Source organism: Leuresthes tenuis, unplaced genomic scaffold (genome assembly GCF_036924035.1).
Source record: "Leuresthes tenuis unplaced genomic scaffold, fLeuTen1.0.hap1 SCAF_10, whole genome shotgun sequence".
NCBI lineage: Eukaryota > Metazoa > Chordata > Actinopteri > Atheriniformes > Atherinopsidae > Leuresthes > Leuresthes tenuis.
Window position 1 is genome coordinate 3,069,810 of NW_027325364.1, and position 23,031 is coordinate 3,092,840.

Here is a 23,031-nt window from a genome sequence, read left to right on the forward strand (position 1 = left end):
CACCCATAACACTTGTTTATATGACTATATTCATGTATCATTAAGGTGAGTGACTGCATCTGATGTCCAGTTTGATTAAAAACTGATTAATTTCTCAATGAAAACAAGATTTTTCCGTCTTTCAGAGCAAATGTCTGTCTGAAGGAAAGTTTTGTGGCCCTACTTTGTTTCATCAGTTAATCACTGGTTCATTTTTAAAGTTACAGCGAGCAACCGTTTGATGACGCTGAGGAATAAATTAACCACCCTGCGTTATTTCACTGATGAGGTCACAATGAGGTCACCCATTATAACTTTAATGTGTGCTTCCATTTATGTTTCTGTTGCCATAGCGACGCCCACATTAAATAACATAGAATTGGGTTATTATGTGGCACATTTAATGGGACACACATAATTAAACTGTGTTCTGTAAATGTAGGATCAGCCTACAAGTAAAAAATGTGTGCAGCTCCAGCTTAGATGCTCTTTAAATCGAAATTTTCATTTAAAACATAGTATGTAACGTATGCACCATCTGAGGATTTTTACTATTTGACAGTAAAAGACAGCAGAAAACTTAGTGTGAACAAAATTTTATTTTAATTCATGGACGATTCATATTTCCAAACAAAAGTAAAGGGGATAAAAACAAACTTTCAGTGAATTTATTTACTAACAGACGACTTTCTCAGGTCCCAGATGGCTTTTTCAATACTTATACCGATACTATGAAGCTGATACTATGTGTTGGAAATGTGAGGAAGGGGGGAAAAAACTTAAAATAGTCCTAAACTAAAACACAGTTCTAAGTCCAAGGGGGATCATGTTGCAACATAGACTGAGGTTTTCAGAGGTTAGTGATACATTACTCTGTTGTATCCTCATGATAAGCTCAAATGACAAGAGTTGAGGGATTCTTCCCTACACGACAATATCACCAGGAAGTGGAAAAGAACGTGCACGAGGTCCAAAACCTCAAAGTGCTCATGAAGTCGAAGCAAAAAGTTCTGTTTTCTTTATGTTGTCTTGCGATTGCATAAAAAATAGCCACATTTTTGCATCATTTTTCCAACGTGCACATTACATTTTAGCATCACGCCAGCTCTTTTCCACTCCTGACAGCACATAATACCTGTTATAACAGGTAACGAGAGATTATGGCACAGTCATAAGATAGATGCTCAGTGACAAAATCGTTGTTCTAAGGCAAGTACAGCTAATTTTGAAAAAATGCACCCCCCACCCTCATCCCGCCCAAGTCTAAAAGGTCCAATACTGACAACCATAACAAAAAAAAGACAAAAACAACGAGCTGCGTGACTCCCGCCTGCGAACACATCATGAGGGGAGCTATAATGAGCCTTCTGAATAAGTGAAAATGTGTGTCGATCAATTGGGGTTAGGGTAGAAAGACTCCACCAGTGCTGTGATTTTACAGGAGTGAATAAGTGTGGGGTCTGACTAGTTTACAATGCAAGTGCCTAAAGCTTTTATTTGTATTGTTCAACACATTCCTTTTCTCCATCTGAGACCCCAAACAAGTGTAGTCAAATTGTAGACAAAACCAAAAAAGGTCAATTTTCATCACCAACAATGTATTCCAGGCAATATGCAGCTCTGGGACTGGCTGCTGATAAGAGTATAATTTGCTGGGTTTGTCTTTTTGTTCTTCTGCTGCTATTGACGTGTCTGTCTGTCTGTCTGTCTGTCTGTCAACTCACACTCTGAACCTGAGCTTTTTTCCACTGAACCCTAAAATGCCTTAGATCCCTATAAATCAATGATATACTGTACATATGGACACAATCATGAGTTTTCTCTCCATATAAACAGTGCTAATACAAACACACACAATAAAACATGTCCTCTGCAAAAGTTCAAGACATTTTGGCATTTGTCTTCTTTTTTTTTTAATGGCTTCTGGTTTACTTTTCAAAAAGTGGTAAATGTACACAGGCCTTGTGCTCCCGGCTGTAGAGTCCCACTGGCAAAGCCCTTGTGCAGTTTTCACCATGCTTGCACATGATGTGTGTGCACAGCCTCTTTAAGTGTAGGCATAGCACCGACAAATAAGCAAATGTTTGCTGCTTTGAGACCGACATCTGAAGTGAGTCCAACAGACCTGCTGGTGAACTGCGTGGTAACCTATTCTAACCAACCTGCCCAGCTCATGCCACATCTCAAATGTAGACTGCACTATCAGCTCAGGGACTTTAAAGGGCCACCAAGTCTCTTTATCGGCAATGAAGAACGATCGGTACGCTTGTGTAACCAGGACGGTAAAGTATCTTTAGAGTGGAATGGTGAGGGAGTTGCTTCCTCTGGGGAAGCCGAGAAGGTGAACTGCAGACAATGAAGGGAAGGAAAGAAAGATGTCCGAACGTGTCTCCGCCTCAGGGCCCGTTCTCGTTGTAATGGAGGGAGAGGGGCCGCTCACGCTGTACCGTGGGCATGTAGGGCCAGTTGTAGCTGGAGCCTGAGAGCAGCATGTCGCGGAGCAAAGTCTCGATAGGAGTCTTGCCCACGAGGCGCACGAAAAATAGTTGCTCGATGACCGGGGAGGAGACGATGCGCAGCGAGGGCAAGCGGAGGAGGAGGCGTCCGAAGCGGTTTGGCTGGCTGGGATACTGGTTCCTTACGTACTCCTCCAGAGCACACTGGGACTTCTCCTGGATGCTCTCAACATGGGCCACGTCTGACAGCCCCATAGCGTCTAGAGGAAAGAGAGAGATTTTATTTTCTCGTGTCACTCCGGATTGAACAGAAAAGATCCAGCTCAAACAATCTTAGTGGCTAAAGACAGGTGCAGCTGGAAGGAGGAGGAGGAGTTTATCATAATACGGAAAATCAAAGTGACAACGTGAAAAAAAAGCACAATAACCACATAAAAACAGAGAAAACTTTCCGTTTACTTATTTTTCTGTATAAACAGAGGAAAAATAAGACAAATATACACTTTTACTGTCGTACCTGTCGGCCTGCATTTCTAGTAAATGATTTGCAATTTGCTTAAAAACACAACATGCCTTTAAGGATCATGAATACGACTTCAACCGAAGAGTCTCAGACTAAAACGTAAAGATTAAAACGTCTTCTCAAACAGCTCACAGATCGATTTATTTGGGGAAAACTAGCATGTTTGTTGGACTCTTTTTTTAGCCAAAGAACATGGATTATACCCTGCAGCAAAACATTGCTCACTTGGTGCTGTTTGGTACGAGCTCACTGCCACGCCTCTGAGCAGAGGACGGCCATTTTGAAAGGATCCCTAATGTCAAATATCAACAAAGAGGATGGTTGCAGAGAAAGAGAAACTGTATTTCTGTTTATCCAGCCTACAAGATTAATGCCGTGAAGTAGAGGATCTTGAACCCAGCTACTCTTTTCCTAAACCTAACCATGTGCCTTTAGTGCCGAAACTTAACCAGACAGTAGGCCCTCTAACTGTTCCCAACAGGCCGCAGGTGAAAGATGGACGTAGCCACCAAGACGTCGCCCAATGCTTTGTAAACCGCAGTTCGAAGCCTTGAGTTTGGGATTTGACTTTATGGGACTCAGAAATGAGCATATTTGGAGGAGGGGAGCCTGATCCAGATTCATTTAGATAAATTCAAATAACTTTCACAGCATAAACATCATCAAAAGTGAAGACATGCATCAAAGGGTATTAGACTGAGCTACAAAGCACATCGATATTCTATTCATCCTTATGATGATCCAGTGGCAATGAAGGAGTTTTCATTTCGAGGCTAAAAGGAGTGTGAGGTATCACTTGTAATTAATTCTATCCTCCTATGAAGGTTGCATAGTTGAGCTTGGCTGACATGGGTAATCTTGCTAATTTTTGTGAACTTAGTCCTGTGTTTCACTGCCAGGAAGTTGTGCCAAGAAGCAACAGAAGTGTGATTACTTCTGCTGTTCGAAACTTCTGTCTGACGCTGAATGTTTCTGCTGCCTCATGAGAGCCACGTGTTGCTGGGCTTTTTAGTTCACAGTTGACACTCTAAATCAGAGCGACTGCATGTTAGTTTTGTTCATGTTCAGGTCCAGAAAGCCCTCCTGGAACCAGAGGCTCAAAGGGCCTATCTGCACAGATCTTCTTGCATAGATGTTTTTTCACCAGTAAACACTCTAGTGATGTTTGCTCCGCATTTGCCCCAGAAATCTAATATCGCTGTCAACAGTATATCAGGACACGAAAGGAAACCTTGTGCATGTCTGAAAAACAGCAGGTGCTTTGATAGAATGAAAATATTTGACGCCACACAGACGCTCGCAGCCTGTGAGCCCGAGATGTGATTTCAGCGTTGCATCTCGTCTTAACCCCTGATTTAGCCGTGCATATTTCTGGCTAAGTTTAGACCACTTTTATAACTAATTGTTATATCACAAAAACAACTTTAGATGCACAATTGAAGTCTGGAAACTAGCCTAAAATCCCACATAATGGCACCCAGGATTAAAATGTTGAGTTTTGTTTGAAAATTGGTTAATTTAACTTTAATTTAACATCAATATGTAAAAAAAAAACAAACATACAATGGCTTTGTTCAGTTGTGAGCTGAAAGAAAGATGATGCAATGAAATGGATGAAACGTGGTCCACACAAACACAGTTTCATATAAAATGCCATAAATATGGAACAATCCAGGCTGCCTACATTTAACAAAAGGCTTAGACGTCAACAAAACTGTAACTTTTGAGCTGAATTTAGACATCTGTGGACCATTTAGATGTTTTTCCGATGTCTTATGAAGCAGAGATGATGCACTCTCAGTAAGAACATCATTACACCTTCACAGGAAGCAACTGTGTGCAGCTTATAAAGCTCATTATATGCTGAACACGGCTTTTTTTGTATTTTGAAACGTGTTCTTGAGCAAATACTTACTTAGTTCATTTAAAAAGATTCCATAAAGGTCAATAAAAAGAGGAGCAATAAAGTGTAACTGAGCTCTTTTGCCTTTAAACTCCTTAAGTCAGAGCAGCCTTGCCATAACTTGAGAAAAAATCAAGGTTGTCACTGCAGGGACACAAATCTCCTTCACCCCCGTAGTCTGTGTTCACAGCACACTGCAGTGTTCACTTTCCCCTCAGCTGGAGGTCATGTTCTGCCTTCCACCTCATCATGCCTCCCCTGCCGCTGGCCCCCTCCTTGGCCAGAGTCTCGCACAACCCAGAGAGTGTGTAACACTGTGTGCGATACTTTTCACACCCTCTGTGTGGAGAGGAGAGCACGGGGATTTAGTAAAGGAGGTCAGAAATGTGTGAACTCTAAACAAAGACACATTTTACTGTACGCTGCAATGTGCCGTATATTCTGAGAGAGTGCTCCCTGCCCCACGAGTGAACCCACATTTGGAAGACAGGTACTCGATGAGGGCAATTTATTCTTGAGCTCGTTCTTTCTGTTTTAGAGGGTTGGCCTGTGAGTTTTCACCTCTAACCTTGCATCATAGGCCCTCTTTATCATCACACACTTTGATCTGTCCCCTGTGGAAAGCCAGCCTTGCTTGGCCTCCGTCCCACTCTACAAAAAATTTAATTTACTCCATATTTTAATCAAGCATGTCAATCCCTCCTCACCCCCAACGGCCTCTGTTCTCATTATTCTGTGTGAATAATCGCTCCCACTTTGGCTATATTTCCCTCCACACGGGGGTAGCTGGACTGTGTTTTTGTCAGATTGCCACTTTGGGTCCTGCGTGACAAAACAGTCAACTGCCTGGTTGGGATTAGCAAAGCTGTCTCTGCAACTGAGACCACTTCGCGTGCCGAAGTGACAGCTCTGTAGGCGCCCTTCCACGCCAAGCACCGTGTTCTTTTGTCTGATTCTTGGGCACACACCAGGTCAGAGGGGGCGAGGGATCGGGGTGGCAGGACTGAGATGCCCGCTCACTGATGTGGCTTGATGGGCCTGGGTTTCACAGGGGGAGGGGAGTTGTGGGGGGACTCAGAGGGAGGTTAGAGACAATTGGTGTTTGTCTGAACTTGTTAGGTCATCGTACCAGGTCTGTAGGAGTCAGGTTTATTAACAGGTCTGTTTAGTGCGTGTTTGGGAGTGAATGTCTGCCTCCATTACAGTTCTCAGTGTTGAAATCTCTCACAAAATGCATCGTCTCCAGATACCTTTTGACAAGAAAGGCAGCTTTTTTTTCTTTCTTTTAAATATCAATGTGTGAGCACGTGCATCTGCCCGTACAGGGAAGTCGCATGAGATGCTCAGGGCTACAGGGGTTATGTAGGTCACAGCGAAGCCTTCTTCTCACTGAACGCAGCATACATAATTCAACTCCTGCGGTGGGGGCAGGGGTCCTGGGGCTTGGACTCAGCTTGGAGTTTTGGGTTTGGGGAGCATATGGAGGAGGGGTGGGTGACTGGTTTCAATAATAGATGGGATCATAAAGGAGAGATGACTGAAGGAAGGAAAAGGAGAGGTGGATCCACCCATTTACACAGAAGAGGTTTGGTGGAGATGCTGCATACATGCAGAGTGGATCTAACGAGCCATGCAAGGCAGAAAAGAGGAAAAACGCAATTAAACACACAGAAACGAGACATCTCAGCGCTGACTTCTTCGCCCTCGGTTCTCTTGTGGGTCACAAAGCATGATCTCTCGGTGAAGGATCCCAGATGTGACAGTATTTTGGCTTGCGCTGGAGCCCTGTGACTGCTAGGATAAACCTCAACAGGGTCTGTGTATAAGCAGTATCAAAACAATGACTGTCTCAAAGCTTTTGTAAAGACAGACAACCATTGTATTTTGATTTAATCTCGTCTGTAGCTCAGTGGAGAGGACATATCGCCACATTATGTGAGGATGTGAGGCTCAAGGCCTCGAATCTGAGCAAGCATACCGACATTTTCTTTGTTATGGTGTGCTGAGCCATTGAGGGTGAGAAAAGTTTCTGTTTTAAATTATTACACCACTAAAAAGTTTGTGATAACTTTCTTTATGTCTGCAGAACAATGGATCTCATTCAGTTTGAACTACTTTCTTTGGGGTAAAGTTAATAAACGTGAGCAACATCTTAACTCAAAAACTCAAAGATAAAGCTAAAAAACTCCAGGCACAACCCAAAGAAAGAAGTTAAAACAAGGCACCAGCAGTTCAAATGATCAATAGATGCCTTTTATAGCATAACAGAAGGATTACATTACAGAGAAATTCACTGCGAGCAGAGACCATGACTCGCTGCAGCATTTACATATGGAGCCAGTGAGACAATATCTGCTGCAGCACTGAGGTCACCTCTCGGTCAGCCTCTGTGGAGGTGAAAAGGTTGTGGATTAAGACCAGGCTTTTTCCCGTTTAAACATCTACGTCTGCTTGCAGCTCGCTCCGAAGCAGTTTCTTTTCCCTTCGTCACACTGAAAATTGCCCTTCATTCTAGATTTGATGCCTTTCTTTGGCTTCTGCAACAGATTTTCAAAAGCACATCCATGTGTTTGGCTTAACGAAAGCATGAAGACGAGAAGGAGAAACGCAAAATGAAAATACATTCACAGCTCTGCGAGAGTTTCGTGTTGCTCATGTTTTACCGAAGCTTCGTGTCATTTTGATGCTGCTCAGTTCTGTGTGACAGAAATGTTATCAAGAAAGAGCTTTTATTGCTTTTATATAGAGGTGATTTGTATTGCAAATGACCAGTCAGAGTCAGGTAGGGTGTTTGTCTGAAAGGGGTTTCAGTTAGAGAGTAAAACACATCGAGCTAAGCTGTTTTATTATTCATCTTTAAATCCGTTCTACGAATAAAATCCTGTCAAACATTCATTGAATTGCGTTCAAACAAAAGTGAAGCAAACCTGCAACCACATAAGTATTAATATCCAAGTCTAATCATGTTTTTATGCCTAAACTTAAGCAACGGAGACTGAAAGGTGAAAGGTTAGAACAGTCTGCAGTGTGGGGTCCCCATCCACATGCACTTCTTGTACAATACGGCGCTGCATTTGGGCCGGTTTCATTTAAGGAAAAACAAAAGTGTGTCACAGTTTGCAAAGGAAACTGAGTAGGCATGTTAAGACTCTTTAAAAAAAAAGAAAGTTTGGCGTGAAGGTGGGATTTCTCATCTGCGAACAGCAGCTGTGACGCAGAAATCCCGTTTTTGTCGACTTGCTAACAGCTACGCTTGTTACAGCAGTGCAATCAAACGCTCGTAAATGTAACACCGACGTCTCAAATAGCTTGAAAAAAAGAGAAATTCAGTGCTTCCATTCACCCCGGCTATACTTTTAGAACATAACTTAAGTTGTTATTTAGAAACCACAGAGCCACAAAGACCATAAAGTGTTTGACAGACTGAATGCCATCACCTAAAGACTCACAAACTTATCGATGTTACAGAAATTGTGTCTTTTTTTATTCTTATTAACAGCTGTTCTGATTAATTTGCGCAACTTTAACATGAACATTACTCATAGTCCCTTTTTAAGTTAATCTGTACCAGCAATCAGTTGTTAATATATAATGAAAAATATGCGTAAAGATTAAAAACCAGCCAGCAGACATGAATTACATGTGTTATTTACTGCTTTATTCTTGTTCTCTGGTTAAATAAGTGATTGTATTGCTAGAATTAAGTTTCCCTGTGCTAAAAATAAATGCACAGCAAATCCCTCCTATTGGCCATTTCTCTAATTCAGGTTAAGTTGTTTATGTGATACCTTGTGATTAAGAGTCCCAGTTGACATGAATAAACCAATCAAAAGAATTAAATTGCGCCACAGAAGTCAGATTAGCCACCTGCTAATTCCTCCTTTTCTGTCTGAGCCACAGTAAACTTACTCACAGGAGAGAGGTGGTGTTGACATTCAAATCTACCAATAATCCCCTGTAAGTTTGTGTAGTTTGTCCCCATGTGAGGGACAGAGTCGCGAGAATAAACGGGGGGAATTCAGCCATCTGTGCTGGATTAAAAACAAGTATGGATCACCTTGTTACGGTCTGGGGACATGGGAGAAACACTGGATCGATGAAAAAGAATTCACCGCCGTCTTCGGTGGCAATTTAGTCAACCTGGGTGTCGGAAACACACAACAACCCATATATATACACACATAAAGTCACTTCACTTCCACCTGTCTGCATCTGCAAGTTCAGGAGAGGAACTACGAACTCTGAAGGCTTGCATGGACCTCAGCAGACGAGTCAACACACACAGCAGCAGCAGCAGGGATTTCATATCAAGAGAGAAATGACGTAAAGTGGCAAATAATTCTGTTCTTAAACTCTGTTTTTATCATTTTGGACGTAAACGACAGAGAAACTGACTCTTAATAGATTCGTATTACATTCGTTTTAGATTTTCTGTACAGATGCAGCCTATTCAAAGTTAAAATTGCGTGTGTGTGGCTGAACTGCTGACCTTTGTGTTGCAACACGACTACCGCCTGAGCGTTTTTTCACAGAATAATGTGTCTTCTCATGGGCATAAGCTCAGAGTTTCGGGTAATTTATGGTTGAAATGAATCAGAATGAAGTCAAAACTTGAAAAAAGTCCAGTTATAACACGAGACCGGTTACAAATTTAAGAATAATAAATCATGGTAAGGAGTGAGCTATATTTCAAAGGTCTGCGACAAGTTGGTTTATTGATGCTGATTTAAGGTCAATATGATGAGCAAAAGCAGAATATTTCTGCTGAGAACCGCTTTCTTCGTGCATGGCTGCAGCGAGGTGCCACACAGCCAGTGTTCATGTGCTAACCCGTCAGTTTGGGAGCTAACATGGAAATCATTCTGCACATGTGACACAGCTGGTGTGAAGCTGGTCTCAGCCTAAACATCAACCCCAATCCTATATTCTTATGAAGCTAATGTTGCCCTTTAAATGGCGTAAATCTTTACTTCCTACCCAACAGTTCATTAAGTGGTTATTATGAAAATGCTGCCACACGAGACACTACTTTTACTGCTTTAGGAGGATGAATAATCTTCGAGAAAATGTGCAAATTTAAACTTCTCACTCCTTACTCTCCACACATCTGCCCTTCTAGCTTTATGTTAAATATAAAAGACAACACCGGGGCTTTTTTTTTTTATCACCAGTGGGTTTCACTCATACTCACCAGATGTGAAGAGCACGATGGACTTGAGGCAGGAATATTCAGCAGTGTCCACCTGCAGGGCCTTCAGCTTCTCCACCTGCTCCTGGAAGACTCGGATGTGGTCCATGAAGGCCACGACGCGCTCTGCAGACATGGGCGAGGCGTGCAGGCCTGCGGCCGCCAACAGAGGCGCCACGTGAAGCGGCATGGAGCACTGGGCGGCGTTCAGGACAAAGAGCTCGCTCCATGACATGCGCAGCAGCGCCACCTGGAATACAAGTGGGACAGAGCTATTACTGCAGGGAAACAACGCCAAGCTTCTCTTGCCGAATATGTTTAATGCACTTTTCAGGAGGATATCTTTTAAAATATATAATCTGATTTAACTGTATGTTGTTGACAAACCTAAAATTTAGATTTCAACCTTCAATGACTCGGCCGAGGAAAGAGCCCGATCACTGCTGTTTTGTCTGTTTGTCAGCTTGATTATGTAAAAACCACTTATCTAAATTTAATTACATTTAGTGGAGAGATGGAGCCTGGACCAAGGAGGACCACGGTAAATTTTGAGTTGAATACGGATCCTTTTATCCAAAAATTGTGCAATAAAATTAGCATTTGTGGAGGATGTACTCTCAGAATGCCAAAACCAAAGAGGATAAAACTTATTTCTACATCCCAAACACATGTTTTAAGGCAGAATCTGCTCTCAAACCTGTCTGGTAGTCACAATTGCAAAAGCCCTTTTGAGAATTGCTGAAGATTTGAACACTAAGTGCCTTTTTATAACAGCAGAGCAGGCTTTAAACACCATTTAAACATTAGCTGAATAATACCAAATGTAAACATAGATGAAGCCTTTTGCTACACAATCACAAGAGTGGGTTTATGGAAAGAATACCAGCAGTCGGAGCACACTAAAGCATTTACTCAGAGGGAAAGGACACATATACAGTATTTTACATAGTGATTTGACATTAATGACACATTAATGATGGGGCGCAGCTATAGCATGACATATTTGTGATGACTGAGCCTGCCAAATGTGCATGTGAATATTTATAGGTCAGGCAATTACTCTGCGCCAGGACTTCTCTGCGGGTGTAAATCTACATGTGGAGGATTGATGTCAGGTCCGTTCACACTAACCGCCGTGGGTGCCTGTATCTGCCATACAGGTTTCTTTTTACATGTAATGGAGTGATGATTAACATGGAAAAACAGTCAAAATAGTGTTGTTTTTTTTTCTTATTGGATCAGCTCTTCTGCAAAGCATCAGCAGAGTGTGTGAGGTCTTAAAAAATGTGCTTATAGGTAATGAAACTGTGATCTTTCGTTGGTTTTGAATCAAGTGAATGAGGGAATCTAATTATTTCGAGCATTATTTAAGCTCTGATTTTCTTGTTAGCGTTAATTATTATGAAGACACGACACTGAGGAGAAACTGGAGCTGCTTGTGTCAGATTGTGTTTCTGTCATCTAAGTAGCTAACTCACCTGATCCATGAGCTGAAGGTCGGGAAAGAAGGGGATGTTCTTGGCCCACTCAACAGCACTGAAGAGCAGCCTGGCTGCCAGCTCGCAGATATTTTCAATGCCCATCAGGTTGTTTCCTTGCATGCACTGGGCCCCGTAGCGAGACGTTGGGTAGGGCTCGGCACGCAGCAGCAGGGAAATGAAGCCGGAAAGGTAGGGCTGGCCATTGTACGGGTCGGTGCCGTTGGTCAGGTACTGTCCTGGGCTGGTCTGGGAGTTTGATGTACGTCCTCGTTGGACTGCTGTTGGAAAAGACAGTGGTGAGAAGTCAGCTTTGACTTTGACCGTTTCTTTCTGCACACAAAATCACCGATGCAACTTTTTAACGATTCAAACTTCATGCCATACGGTTACTATTAAACTTTCAACAGTATCGGGGGCCTAAAAGTCCAAAGAAGCAGGTTGGGTCTGTAAAATGTGTCCGACGGCGGACTGTTGAATGGGCGGAAAGCATACAGTGCAACATTTCTCTGACTCTTAAATGTGTCAGTGCTCTTGTTTCCAGTGGGGTGGTGGAAAGTGGCCAGACCAAGGCCATTCTCCACTGCTGTTGTGCATCAATGAGTAATGACAAGCAGCAGCTGGTAAAGATATAACACTTCTTCACACCTACATATGTTATGCACCCGCACATGAATACATGTTACATCCCCCCAGTCCCTGTAATGGCAAATGGCTCAGCCTGAGGCGAAAAGGGCACACAGAGGCCAAGCTCTCCGACACACACACACACACATGTCCCAACCCCCACGGGTGTGGAGTGATGATGATGCGGCGAGTGCTCAAAGGCCCATTTGGAAAACACCTGTTCAGCCATCCCCACTGTCTGACTAATAACTCCATCTACTGTTACACAGAGCAAGTGTGAGAGGGAGAGGGGAGAGAGGCAGCGAAAATGCAAAGAGAGGCCATGTGTGAGGGAAAAAAATGAGGTAAAAAGGCTGAAATGGTGAGATAAGGTGGAGAGGGGGAGAGGGAAAGGTGATAAGTTGAGAAAAGTGAGATTGAGGGCAACATGAGGGCTGAAGGAATAGTGGCGGGAGGGCAATAGAGAAAAGGTGAAATATGTTTGAATATAGCTTGAGATGAGGCTCCAGATAGAGTCGAGGTTTACATAAAGAGACAGGTGGAGGCAGGAGGTTGAGAGACGGGTGAAAGAATAGGCAGAAGGAGGGGTTGGAAAATGCTTTTCAACTCTCCATCACCTGTCAACTCAAACCCAGCAGCTGTGGCGACTGAACGTACCATGACGCATCTGAAAAACGCGAGGTCAAATCACTCAAGACCGTTATAAAAATGCCTTTAATTGTACCTCGTCTGCACGCTGAAAAAAATACCTCTGCACAAAAGGTGCTGACCTCAAACTACTAGCTTCTCCCGTGAACTTGTGTCAACTCATGTTCAGGGAAAAGAATGCCGTCTCCTTCTGCAAACAGCATAGTCTCGCAAGGCCGAGTTGGGAAGAGGTGTTGCCCGTCACAAAGACAATGTTGCACAACAGACATTCCTCGTCACTCGCACTCTGGCAGCTCTTGTCCTGCTTTGCAAAGGACGGCTGTCAGATTAGCAGCGTGCCTCCGGCTTTGCAGAATTTTACAAACAAGGGAAAATCAAACAACACTGAGCCGTAGGGGTGAAAGTGCTCCAAGATGAGATGCTGCAATTCCCACAAAGATTAACTGATCAAATATGTTTTCAGTCACTTTAAGGTGGTGAAAGACTTCCTGAAAGCAGCAGTCCTGTCTGACTTGGTGAACGTGGGGTGCATGCAAGGCAGGCTTGTGCAGACAACTTACTGTGCACCACACACTTTCACAACTTCAGGAAGACGACTTCTGGAAAAGTAAATCTGTTTGAAGAAGCTCGTGCAATAAGCACAAAATGGAAATCTTGCATTGATCATGAGCTGAGGAATGCACTTCAGTGGGTTTGTAGCCTATTTTCTAACAAGGGACAGACATTAAAAGAGAAGCCGTGATGCTTTTTTCTAACTCTAACTTTTAACCTCCCAAATCTGACCGCAGAGTTTAGGTTTACTTTAAACTAAATGAGTAGTTTTAGAGCGTAAATCTAATCAAGCAGCAAGCATGTGGAAACAGAAAAGTGGAAAAACGCCCTCCAGAGTTGGTCTTGTGTCATGTTTCCTCTGACTGTCCTTCACCCCCCCTCCAGCCACCTTATGAGGAACATGTTGCTTGTTCATAAGTAAACACCCTGGAATGATGTTTGGAGCGTTAGCTAAGCATTAGCTGAGCGTTAGCTGAGCGTTAGCAGCCGTAAAAGACACTTTCTGAGAAGAGTTTGGACATGAATCCATTTTTAATTCCTCCTCTCGGTCCTTCCACCTGGTTCTACCCGACCGTTTCGCAGAGACAAGGTGTCTCTTTTCTTTTGGAGAGAAGTTGTGGTCGTTTCACCATAGAAAACACTACCTTTTCCCTTTAAAATGAAGGGTAAGGGGCCAAGATGAGAGTGAGCAGGTTTACATTACTCTAACCAACCACAATATTACAAAATTGAGCTTCTCCAAACTGAACAAAATCACCCAGATAATATGGCAGGGGATCGAATTACTCCTGCATGGACCTAGGGGCTCTGTACATGCCCCAAACTTCCATCTTTCTGTAAATATGGTTAAGTGTGAGTGTATATTATTAGAACTGAATCTATTTGAGTTCTTCAGTGATTCAGAGAACGAGCTGAAAACACGTCATCTTGGATCTCTACATAGAATGAATCAAACTGACCACAGCTTTACCCTCCATAAAGACCTGCTTCTCATGTGCCTGATATGTGAAGTCACTGCTATTAATCTGCTCTTATATCGATCAGTGGTTAATCCTGCAGATGGTAGGGAATCTACTTGATCCACTTGACTTTTCAAAAGCCTCATTGTGGGGGTCACTCGTGCCTGAGAGGCAGAGCACTTGAGTACGTCTGACTGAAACACATCGCTCTCTGTTTTTTTCCTCGCCTACAGCTGGCGAAGAGACTGAGAAACAGACAGGAAGGAGAAAGGAGTTGAGGGGCGATGGTGGGAAGGTCCAAAGGAATAGAGAGAAAGAGCTGTGGTATCGTAACATACGGGAGGGCAGAAAGAGAGCAAGAGAGGCAGAATGACATTAAACAGATGCCTGAGGATAAGAAAAGGAAAGCAGGGCCAGGGATAGAGAGACAGAGGATAAAAAGGGGGGATGGGAATAGAAAATAAGACCGGGTGTCCGCTGTAATCCTGCTTTTTAATTGAACTGTGGCTTAGCTTAATTAAACCGAATTAGCCTGTTAGCAGAGAAAAAGCAAGGCAACTTTAGGAAATATAGTGTGAGAGTTTTTAATCCAGACACCAGAATTACAGGCAGGAGGAAAGCGAACTGAGGTAACATGGGACCTTTCAGCTGCGTCTTTCAAAATGCCACTTCAGCAAATGGCAGCTGGCAGAGAGCTGCCTGGCTTCCCTGGGTTAGCCTCTGGGTCAGACTGTTTGTGGAATTACAGCAGCTAAATACAATTAAGGCCTATCAACATTTGGACTAAAAGGTCACAGTTCCGCAGCAACACAGATGCATTATAGATCTGCCTCAATCTAATAGTTGAGTTTAATAAGAAGCTTTTCCATTTCTAAAGCGAGCATTGGTGAGCAAGAAATAAACATGCTTCCTCTCCATGTCTTCCACTGTCACTGCTTAGAGCATGAAGGTCACTAATATTAGAAAATTACATTATCCTGACATTAGAAATAACACAACATGTGGCTTTAAGTTGAAAAACAAGATGTTTATCTACTAAAAATACATTTGGAAAGTAAAGGAAATGTAATTTTATACGCTTTGGCGTGTGCAAATGTACACGTGTGCTCCAGCTGAGGGGGCCGTGTGTGATGTGACACCAAGGTGATATCCCCATGGCTCTCATAGCTTTATTTAGGCCCTAAACTTTGACCTGCAGGTCACTGCAACAGAGTAACGACAGTCAAGCCGGAGCAGAGAGGGGCCAGTGTGTAAAAGGAGAGAAAAGACTGACAAAGATAGACACAATGTGATATTACGTTGCACAAAAATCAGATGCAGAGATAGTTTGTAAAGTTTACAGCCTCGTGTCTTTAAGTTTAGAATTCCTGTTGAGCTCCAGGCTGCATTTGAAGCACATCTTTAGTTTGTTTTCAGCTAAAATGTGTGTCAGTTGTTGCTATAGGGGGTTAACTATGTGTTGGAGTTCAGTGTTAATTCTACCAAAAGAATTAGTGTTATTTATGCGGCATTTACAAATACTGTGGTTTCAAACAGCCTGGCGGAGTCCATGGTCCACTCTGTTGATCCCATTGTGTGAAATTGTGCAAGAGCAGGCTCATGTGCGGTTCCTGCAGTGTTTATTTAAAAAAAAAAATCCTTCCACCTTAAACTGTTAAAGCACAGCGGTTCTCTTAGTGTCGTTCTCAGTTTACAATGCCTGTCCTGCAACAAAAGTAGACACACAAAGTTTAATCGCTGGTGCGCACAGAGAAGCACTCACCAGCTTTAAGATCAGAGTTCTCTGTCAGGAGTTTGCAGAGAGCAGGAGCTAAAAGATGGACACAAACACAAATGCTAGTTTTGCCAAAGACATGTTGAATTTACCAACTATCACAACTTTATAAAGAGCTAAGAATTCAGTTATGTGATTGCAGCATGTTCAATCTGCCTTTGTGTGCTCCACAAACAGCTGATGATTTAAAGATCAATGCTAGCATAGCTGCACATAAAGACAGCAGTTTGTTGCAGAGCACAGCATCGAGTTTTTAAACCTGCTATGTGTCAAATTAATATTGTAGCGTGCAGGAAAACAGATATGTGGTCCAGCGAAAGGGTTTCTCTTGACAGCTTAACTGCCCCTCTTCTCCCCATTTAAAGATAAATTATTGAGAACAAACCACCTGCTCGCTGAAAGATGACTGAGTCTGTCCCAAGATGTCTGTCAAACATGAAAGAGCAGAGGTATGCGTCGGCCGGGAAAGACACAAGAAAGCGCGGACGCAGGAGAAACCGGGGGCGGTTCGGGAGCGGGAGGGAACACAGTGACACAGACAAAGAGAGACAGAGATGAGGAGCTTTGTGAGAGTTTGGGTGCTTTGCTGTGTGGAGCCGTTTGCCCTCAGTCTCCATCTCAGACGATGACAAAGCAGCTCCTGAATGAACCCGTAAACACAATTCACTCTGTGAGCCTCACTCACAATATGCTTATTGGCCCCTGCAGGCCAAAGTAGGACTGAGTTCTCTCTTTAATTCCTGCCAAGGCTCCACTTCTACGCCGTGAACATGAGAAAGATTTTCTGTAAATGCCAAAAAATACACCGGTAGTGGGACCCTGTTTCAGGGTTTAAATGTTTCTACTGTGACAGAAACTCTTTCTCAACAGTGGGTTGTAACAAGTGACCTTAGTGACACATAAAAACAGGTTGGGCCACTTAAGTCACAACCAAAAGAATCCAAAGCCGGTTAAGAGGGTGAAGTGGCTGCAGACAGGAAGCTCACACCGGTTCTGTCACATCTGTGATCCAACAGAAGGGATCCGTTGATATTCTGGTACATAAGGAGAGCATCATTGGGCTCCATCACTTTAACTGGGCAGTGCTGAACAGTATGTCAATGGGAGCCACTTTCCACTCAAAGGTCTCTGATAATGACTCAGTCCAATGTTAAGAATCAGATTTTGTCAATAGCTAAATTACGTAATTTAGCTATTTAGATAGGTAAAGGTTTTTAGAGTCAAAGGAGGACAAAGCGCAGTGTTTTGGTGGTAAATCGCCTCGCTCGCTGTGGAGTATGGATTAGTCAATACACACTGTTAAACTTAAGCGCTCCAGCGGGGTATTTACACACTGGAGAGGCCCAGAACGCTTCACACATTTGGACTTTGACTTCAGCCTGTCAACTATTAATGTTGTCGTTTTGGGTGACCTATATTTTCTGCTGCTGTAAGAATGTGTCAGATTGCAACACGGGTCAAAGGAGGCAGCACTTCCCACTGAGTGTGTCCAGTGTGGGAATTATAGATTCCTGTACTACAGATGCATGTTGGCTCCACAAACAGAGTGTATCTGCATGCTGCCTTAAGAAACAGACAGGATGACCTTGTTGCTGTGTATGAATGCATTTATCAGCACAGTAACTTACTACATGGGGCTTTCTGTCCTCTTTCAAAATTAAAACATTCCCTCCTATTCAAAGGATCTGTCAAGCTCTCTGCCTCTGGTTCCTTGTCATCGTGCAAACTGCAGTGACAGAGAAACAAGTGGACATTTTGTGTAGCTGCCTGGTAAGACACTGCCAAGGTTTTAGAAGTTTGATTCCGTCTGAAATGCTTGCCGTCATGTTGCTGAGAGCTTCTCTGGATAGAAGTCTCCAACAAATGATATTATGTTCAACTTCAGTCTCAAGAAAGAGGTCAAATGTCCCCTCAGGGAAGAAAAGAAGCACTCAGTTAAAGGCAAAGAACTTCTAAATCTACCACTCATGAAACCTTTAGAATTTATTCTCAGGCAGCTAAATATTAATTCAGTCTGAGGAAAAGTCAAGTGACATCAATGATTATATATACAAGAAAATGATAGAATTAAGGGAACAAGCCGAGTAAATCTCCGACAACGCTGCTGTCCAAAAACATCTTATTTAAGTATGGTATCACAGTTTGTTTAACCGTTAAACCACATCACATCTCACTGTTCTAGCTCAACAAACTACATGTTCACGGGAGTCATTCCGTTATTCGGAGTTTGAGAGTTTCTTAAAATCTTAGAAATGCATATTTTCCCTGGATCACACCTGTGAATAAACATGGCATCTTAGGTAACCGTATTGAATAATACAGAAAACATGACTTATAGATGACCTCTGTGGAGACAGTGGGGGCCACATGCTTTAACAGTCCAGCCACTTGTTGACACAATTCACCTTTGAATCCCAGGAAATAGATGTTACCATAAATTATTAATGTTTAAAATATTCATGAAAGTTCAACTCTACACAGATATATATATTGATTTGTCGGGATGTTAGTTCCACCTCATGAAACCAATATTTTCTCAGTTAACAAAGGACCCATTCGGGTTTTGTTACGCACTTAATTGAAAGTGACAATGCATATTATTTATGAACAATTATAACAGTAACCTCTCAAAATGAATCACACTGCTATCCACTTTCATGACTCCTCGATGGATCAGGCACAGATCAATGGCAGCATAAGTTTCCCAAAGCAGGATTTAGGAATCAAATTCTTTGGTGTTTGGCATCTCAAAGAAGAGTCTACAGTAAAACTGTCTCTGTGGCTTCAAACATGACTATAAACGTATACCAATTATTATTTTTTGCACAGAGAACAACTTTTCTGACGCAATTTCACCATCCAAACAATGTCCTACAGTAAAGAGGAGCTTATTTTAGTTGAGAAAATGATCTCATCTACTGACAGAACTCATTAGTAGCTACAGTTTTTAACTTTACGCGTCATTATGACACTTAATCAGATGGATGGGCTACATTTTTGCAGTAAACATGCTGTGGCGCATCAGGCGATTTCCTCGGGTTCATTCAGTCGGAAAGGAGCATGACCGACTCGGAGTGGCTCGCGGCTTTCTTTACATGCCTGTGTGTACAGTCTCACACACACACACATCCAGGGAGGCAAGGGAGCTCACTTGCGGGAACCCTTGAGGGATCAGCTCAGCTCAGATCTAAGGAGGGCGGGTATTCCCACCATCTTTGTATTTACATTTTTGGTGTGGTAAAGAACAAAGGGCGGCGGGGTCGTTGCGTTGCGTGGAGACACTATCTGTCCTTCAACGTCCATTTCCTAAGTGTCCTTGAGCTGGTTGCTGCTGACCCTATTCTGTCTTCAGAGAAAGGAAATAAATAGGGCGAAGTATGACGTCTTCATTAAACATGCAGACATTTGATAAAGGAAGTCTTATGTGGGGAAAACTCATTGTTCCGCAATCAATATCTAACGGTTAATTACGCATAGCGTGCAAGTTCTACAAGAATTGTATGCACAATTTGCGCGTTGTACTGTGCCTTCTACATCAAAGGCAAAATAATTATTTGTATGGGATGGCTGGAATAAAGTAATCCCATCCAATAATGCATAAACCAAATTGATCCAAAACTTGGCGCCGCAAACACAGCAATTAGCAGAGATCAATTTTGTCTAATTTTGGTTTAGCGTTTTGAAAAATGCGCCAGCGCATGCTTGGTCTCTGCTTGATGATAATTTATAAGGGAAGCAGTCCTCTTAGCAAACACGTTTCCACTGAACCTCTTTGGCATTAACTGACCCGTTGTTAATCCAACACAATGAAACAAATGTAGCGGCATCCTCTTCTAGAGCTCGGGGTGTTGGTGAACTAACAGCATAATTAAAGAAGAGAGACAAAGGAAGGATTTTAGAGGACAGAGCGCGCACAGATGAATGGATCGGATTTGATAAATGAATGAGGAATAAGCATTGTGCTACCGCAGGTGGTGACTGATTATTTACCCATAACAACAGTCACCGTGGAAAACCGTTTGGAAGAATAGCGTAAATGGTGCGCGCACATCATTAAATGGATTTGCGCACAGATTTCTCATCGGGACACTTTTCCCATTTGACACGAGACATGATAGAAAACTACAACAGCGTCATATTTAGACCTTCTGCAAACGCGAATAAACCAGTGTGATGAGACCAGACCAAGTTAGTGCCTAATATTTTCCTCAAGTTATAATTTCACGCACAAGACAATATTCTGCTTTAAATTACTTAGCTGCAAAGATGTTTTTTTTTTTTGTAAAAGTGATCAAACCAACGTAAGAAGGTGGCTTCTTACTGTTGACTTATGCCTTAATTACTCGATAAGGTAGATTTATAAGCAGAAGTACGTTTAAAACACGGTAAAATAACACCAACCCTTACCCTCTCTCCTCATGCCAACTTTGAGGCACTTCTTCAGCCGGCAGTACTGACACTGGTTTCGGTGGTGCTGGTCGATGGGACAGTCTCGGTTCCCCCGGCAGGTGTAAGTCAGGTTTCGCCTCACTGAGCGCTTAAAGAAGCTTTTGCATCCCTCGCAGGTGAACTGGCCGTAATGCTTCCCACTGGACTTGTCCCCGCACACCATGCAGTCTACGTTGGGGATTTTGTCCCCGGAGAGTGCGTCGTTCCCCGGGGTGGAACCGTTGGGAGTGCCCGGTCCCCCGCCGGGCTCCTGACCGCACATCTGGAGCTGAGACCCCGGATCTGCAGAAATGTTCTCTGGCCACTGGTTTACTACCATTGCCATGCTATCCCCAAACACTTGGTCTTTGTTTAAATCACAGAAGGAGTCAGAGTGCGTGATAGAGATCCGTCCTGACGTCTTGGAAGAAAAAAAATGAGGGAGGACGAAAGGCGCTTCCCTCTCCACTCAGAGGTCTGTCTGTGATTATCTGAGTTTTACCGAGAAGGAAAAAAACTGGATAAAAAAATCAAACTTACTTAAATCTTGCTGTAAACATCTATCAAAGTTTACAGCAACAGCGAGGTATCAACATGATCAACGCACAGACGTATAGCCTACAACTCCCGGTGTTCCTCGCTGCGCAGCGATCCATAAACACGTTGTTCTTCAGAGTTTAACCTTTCGGGAAAGTCAGTCCAATATTTCAATGTCTCGGCTGTCAGAATAAAACGCTATCAGCGTTGCTCTCCTCTTGAACTTAAATTAGGACAAATGCGACCCAAGAGAACGCAGAAGAGAAATAAATCGCCTCTTTGCACCTTTCTTTAGTCGAACTCTGAGCGCTGCATTTGGGGTCTCTCAAAGTAGATTTTTAAGTCAAATGTTTATTTTACTACTGACCACATGCTCTCTGTGTTCGGTGAATGATTTAATTAGTCCCAGCAAGCTCTTGAAATCGGCAAAAAGCTCAAGTTCCGCGGAGTGGGAAGTCCTGATTCCACTTTTTCTTGCGCGCAGCGATGAGGATTTGGATAACGTCGTCAGCGTGCGCGCTTGTATTTATTTACCAAACACACAGTCGAAATATCCTCAATGCTTTCCGGATGATCGTCTGCGTATGAGGCGGTTTAAAGACAGCCAGCTTACAAACCGAACAATCTTTGCCGGCTCGCGAGAATCGCTTCTCCCCGCGACTGTGTCTGGGTTCTGAGACTCAAAGCTACAATTTGGGGAAAGTGTCACTCGCAGGATACCTCGTACAGATGCCCTCCCCTGGCGGCGCTCCATATAAGGTCATAAATGCCAAATAAGGTCGCTTCCCCTCCCCTCGGCGAGAAAACAGGGACGTGGGGAGCCGGCCGCGATTGGCCATAAAAGCCTGGTAAATACGTATAGAGACCTCTGATTGGACCGTGATCGATTAGGAAGGATTTGAGCAACAGGGGTGATCCAAGTGCGTTTAAGTGGGCCACATAAATTCAACTAAAATGCTGTGCATCTTGTGCATATTTTATTCATAAAGTTTCAGAAGAGTTTTTTAAATAAGCTCTGAGCTTATAATTATGCAATCATTTGATAATTATGTAATATTTGTGTCGGTTATATCTTCAAAAATTAAAAAGTGTTTTTACTTTCGATTATTTAAATGCACGTCTCACCTGAAATCAGTCACTCATCACACCTGTATCGCACAGTTTAGTGGCATCACAACTGGTTTGGAAGGTGTTGGTTCAGTGTGCAACACGTGCAGCCTGCAGCGCGCGTGCACACGGGACGGATTTTACACTTAGGGTTTTGAACATATTGCATGCATTATTTAAACTTTTGAAATGAGAATATTCAAACCATAAAGACGATGATTTTTAAGTGAGGAAAGAGGAGTAGATCTAAAACAATTGAAAGAAAATGTGACTTTAGCTACACAACAGGCTCGTGATGTGGTTTTGTTAGTCTTAAATCATATCTGAAGGGCATCTTTATGTGTGGAGCACTAAACTGATTCACGGGTATTTTCATGGCATGAGATAAAAAATAATGTTTTCTTCCTCCTGAAAATATAAGTTCTTGTTGTTTTGTCCTCTGATGAACGACTAGAGGTCATGGTTTACCCACCGTTTTACCACGCAGCGCTGCCTGGTTATCAATCTCAGCTGTCCAGTTTGCACAAAATGCTTTCTGACACATCAATAATTAAATATTCTGCCAACAGGACCCAGAGTGGGCCCGAAAAAAAAAAGTTTGCAGCGTAAAAATCGGCCACACAAAGTCAACAACAACAAAAGGTTCCAAACTTCTCACCAAGCCTTGCATCCCAAATCGCTCATCAGCGGAGAAAGTGTTGATCTTGTGGGTTTGCTGCCATATACTGAGAGTCGCTGCCAGCGCACAAAAGCCCTTTGCGGTAATTAACAGTGACATTGTTGTGCTCTAATGGGGATTTTCACGCCGAGAGCAGCGGGGAACCGATCATTTTTCCCAGATATGGTCCTGATTTGTCATGTGAGGGTAATTC

At 43.0% G+C, this 23,031-nt stretch overlaps 1 protein-coding gene across 2 annotated transcripts; it reads right to left on the reverse strand.

Moving 5' to 3' along the window:
* Positions 1 to 559: 559 nt before the first annotated feature.
* Positions 560 to 21,714, reverse strand: nr2f5 (nuclear receptor subfamily 2, group F, member 5). 2 transcript variants are annotated; one of them, XR_011917301.1, is made up of 5 exons: positions 20,495 to 21,714; positions 11,528 to 11,808; positions 10,053 to 10,299; positions 1,344 to 2,695; positions 560 to 1,309 (listed from the first exon to the last, which is right to left on the reverse strand). XR_011917301.1 is itself a non-coding variant. In XM_072393566.1 (4 exons), the coding sequence occupies exons 1-4, from the start codon at positions 20,859 to 20,861 to the stop codon at positions 2,376 to 2,378; spliced, it is 1,215 nt and encodes a 404-aa protein (XP_072249667.1). In that variant the 5' UTR covers positions 20,862 to 21,714; the 3' UTR covers positions 560 to 2,375. The 2 variants fall into 2 exon arrangements, 1 of the variants encoding a protein (XP_072249667.1); XM_072393566.1 differs by having other exon boundaries at positions 560 to 2,695.
* Between the last annotated feature and the right edge of the window lie 1,317 nt (positions 21,715 to 23,031).

Coding starts and splice junctions, on each gene's coding strand:
- nr2f5 (XM_072393566.1), bottom strand. CDS start 20,861: ATGGCAATGGTAGTAAACCAGTGGCCAGAGAACATTTCTGCAGATCCG. Junction 11,809..20,494: donor AGTTGGCATGAGGAGAGAGG/GTAAGGGTTGGT, acceptor CTTTTCCAACAG/CAGTCCAACGAGGACGTACA. Junction 2,696..10,052: donor CATCGTGCTCTTCACATCTG/GTGAGTATGAGT, acceptor TCTTTCCTCTAG/ACGCTATGGGGCTGTCAGAC.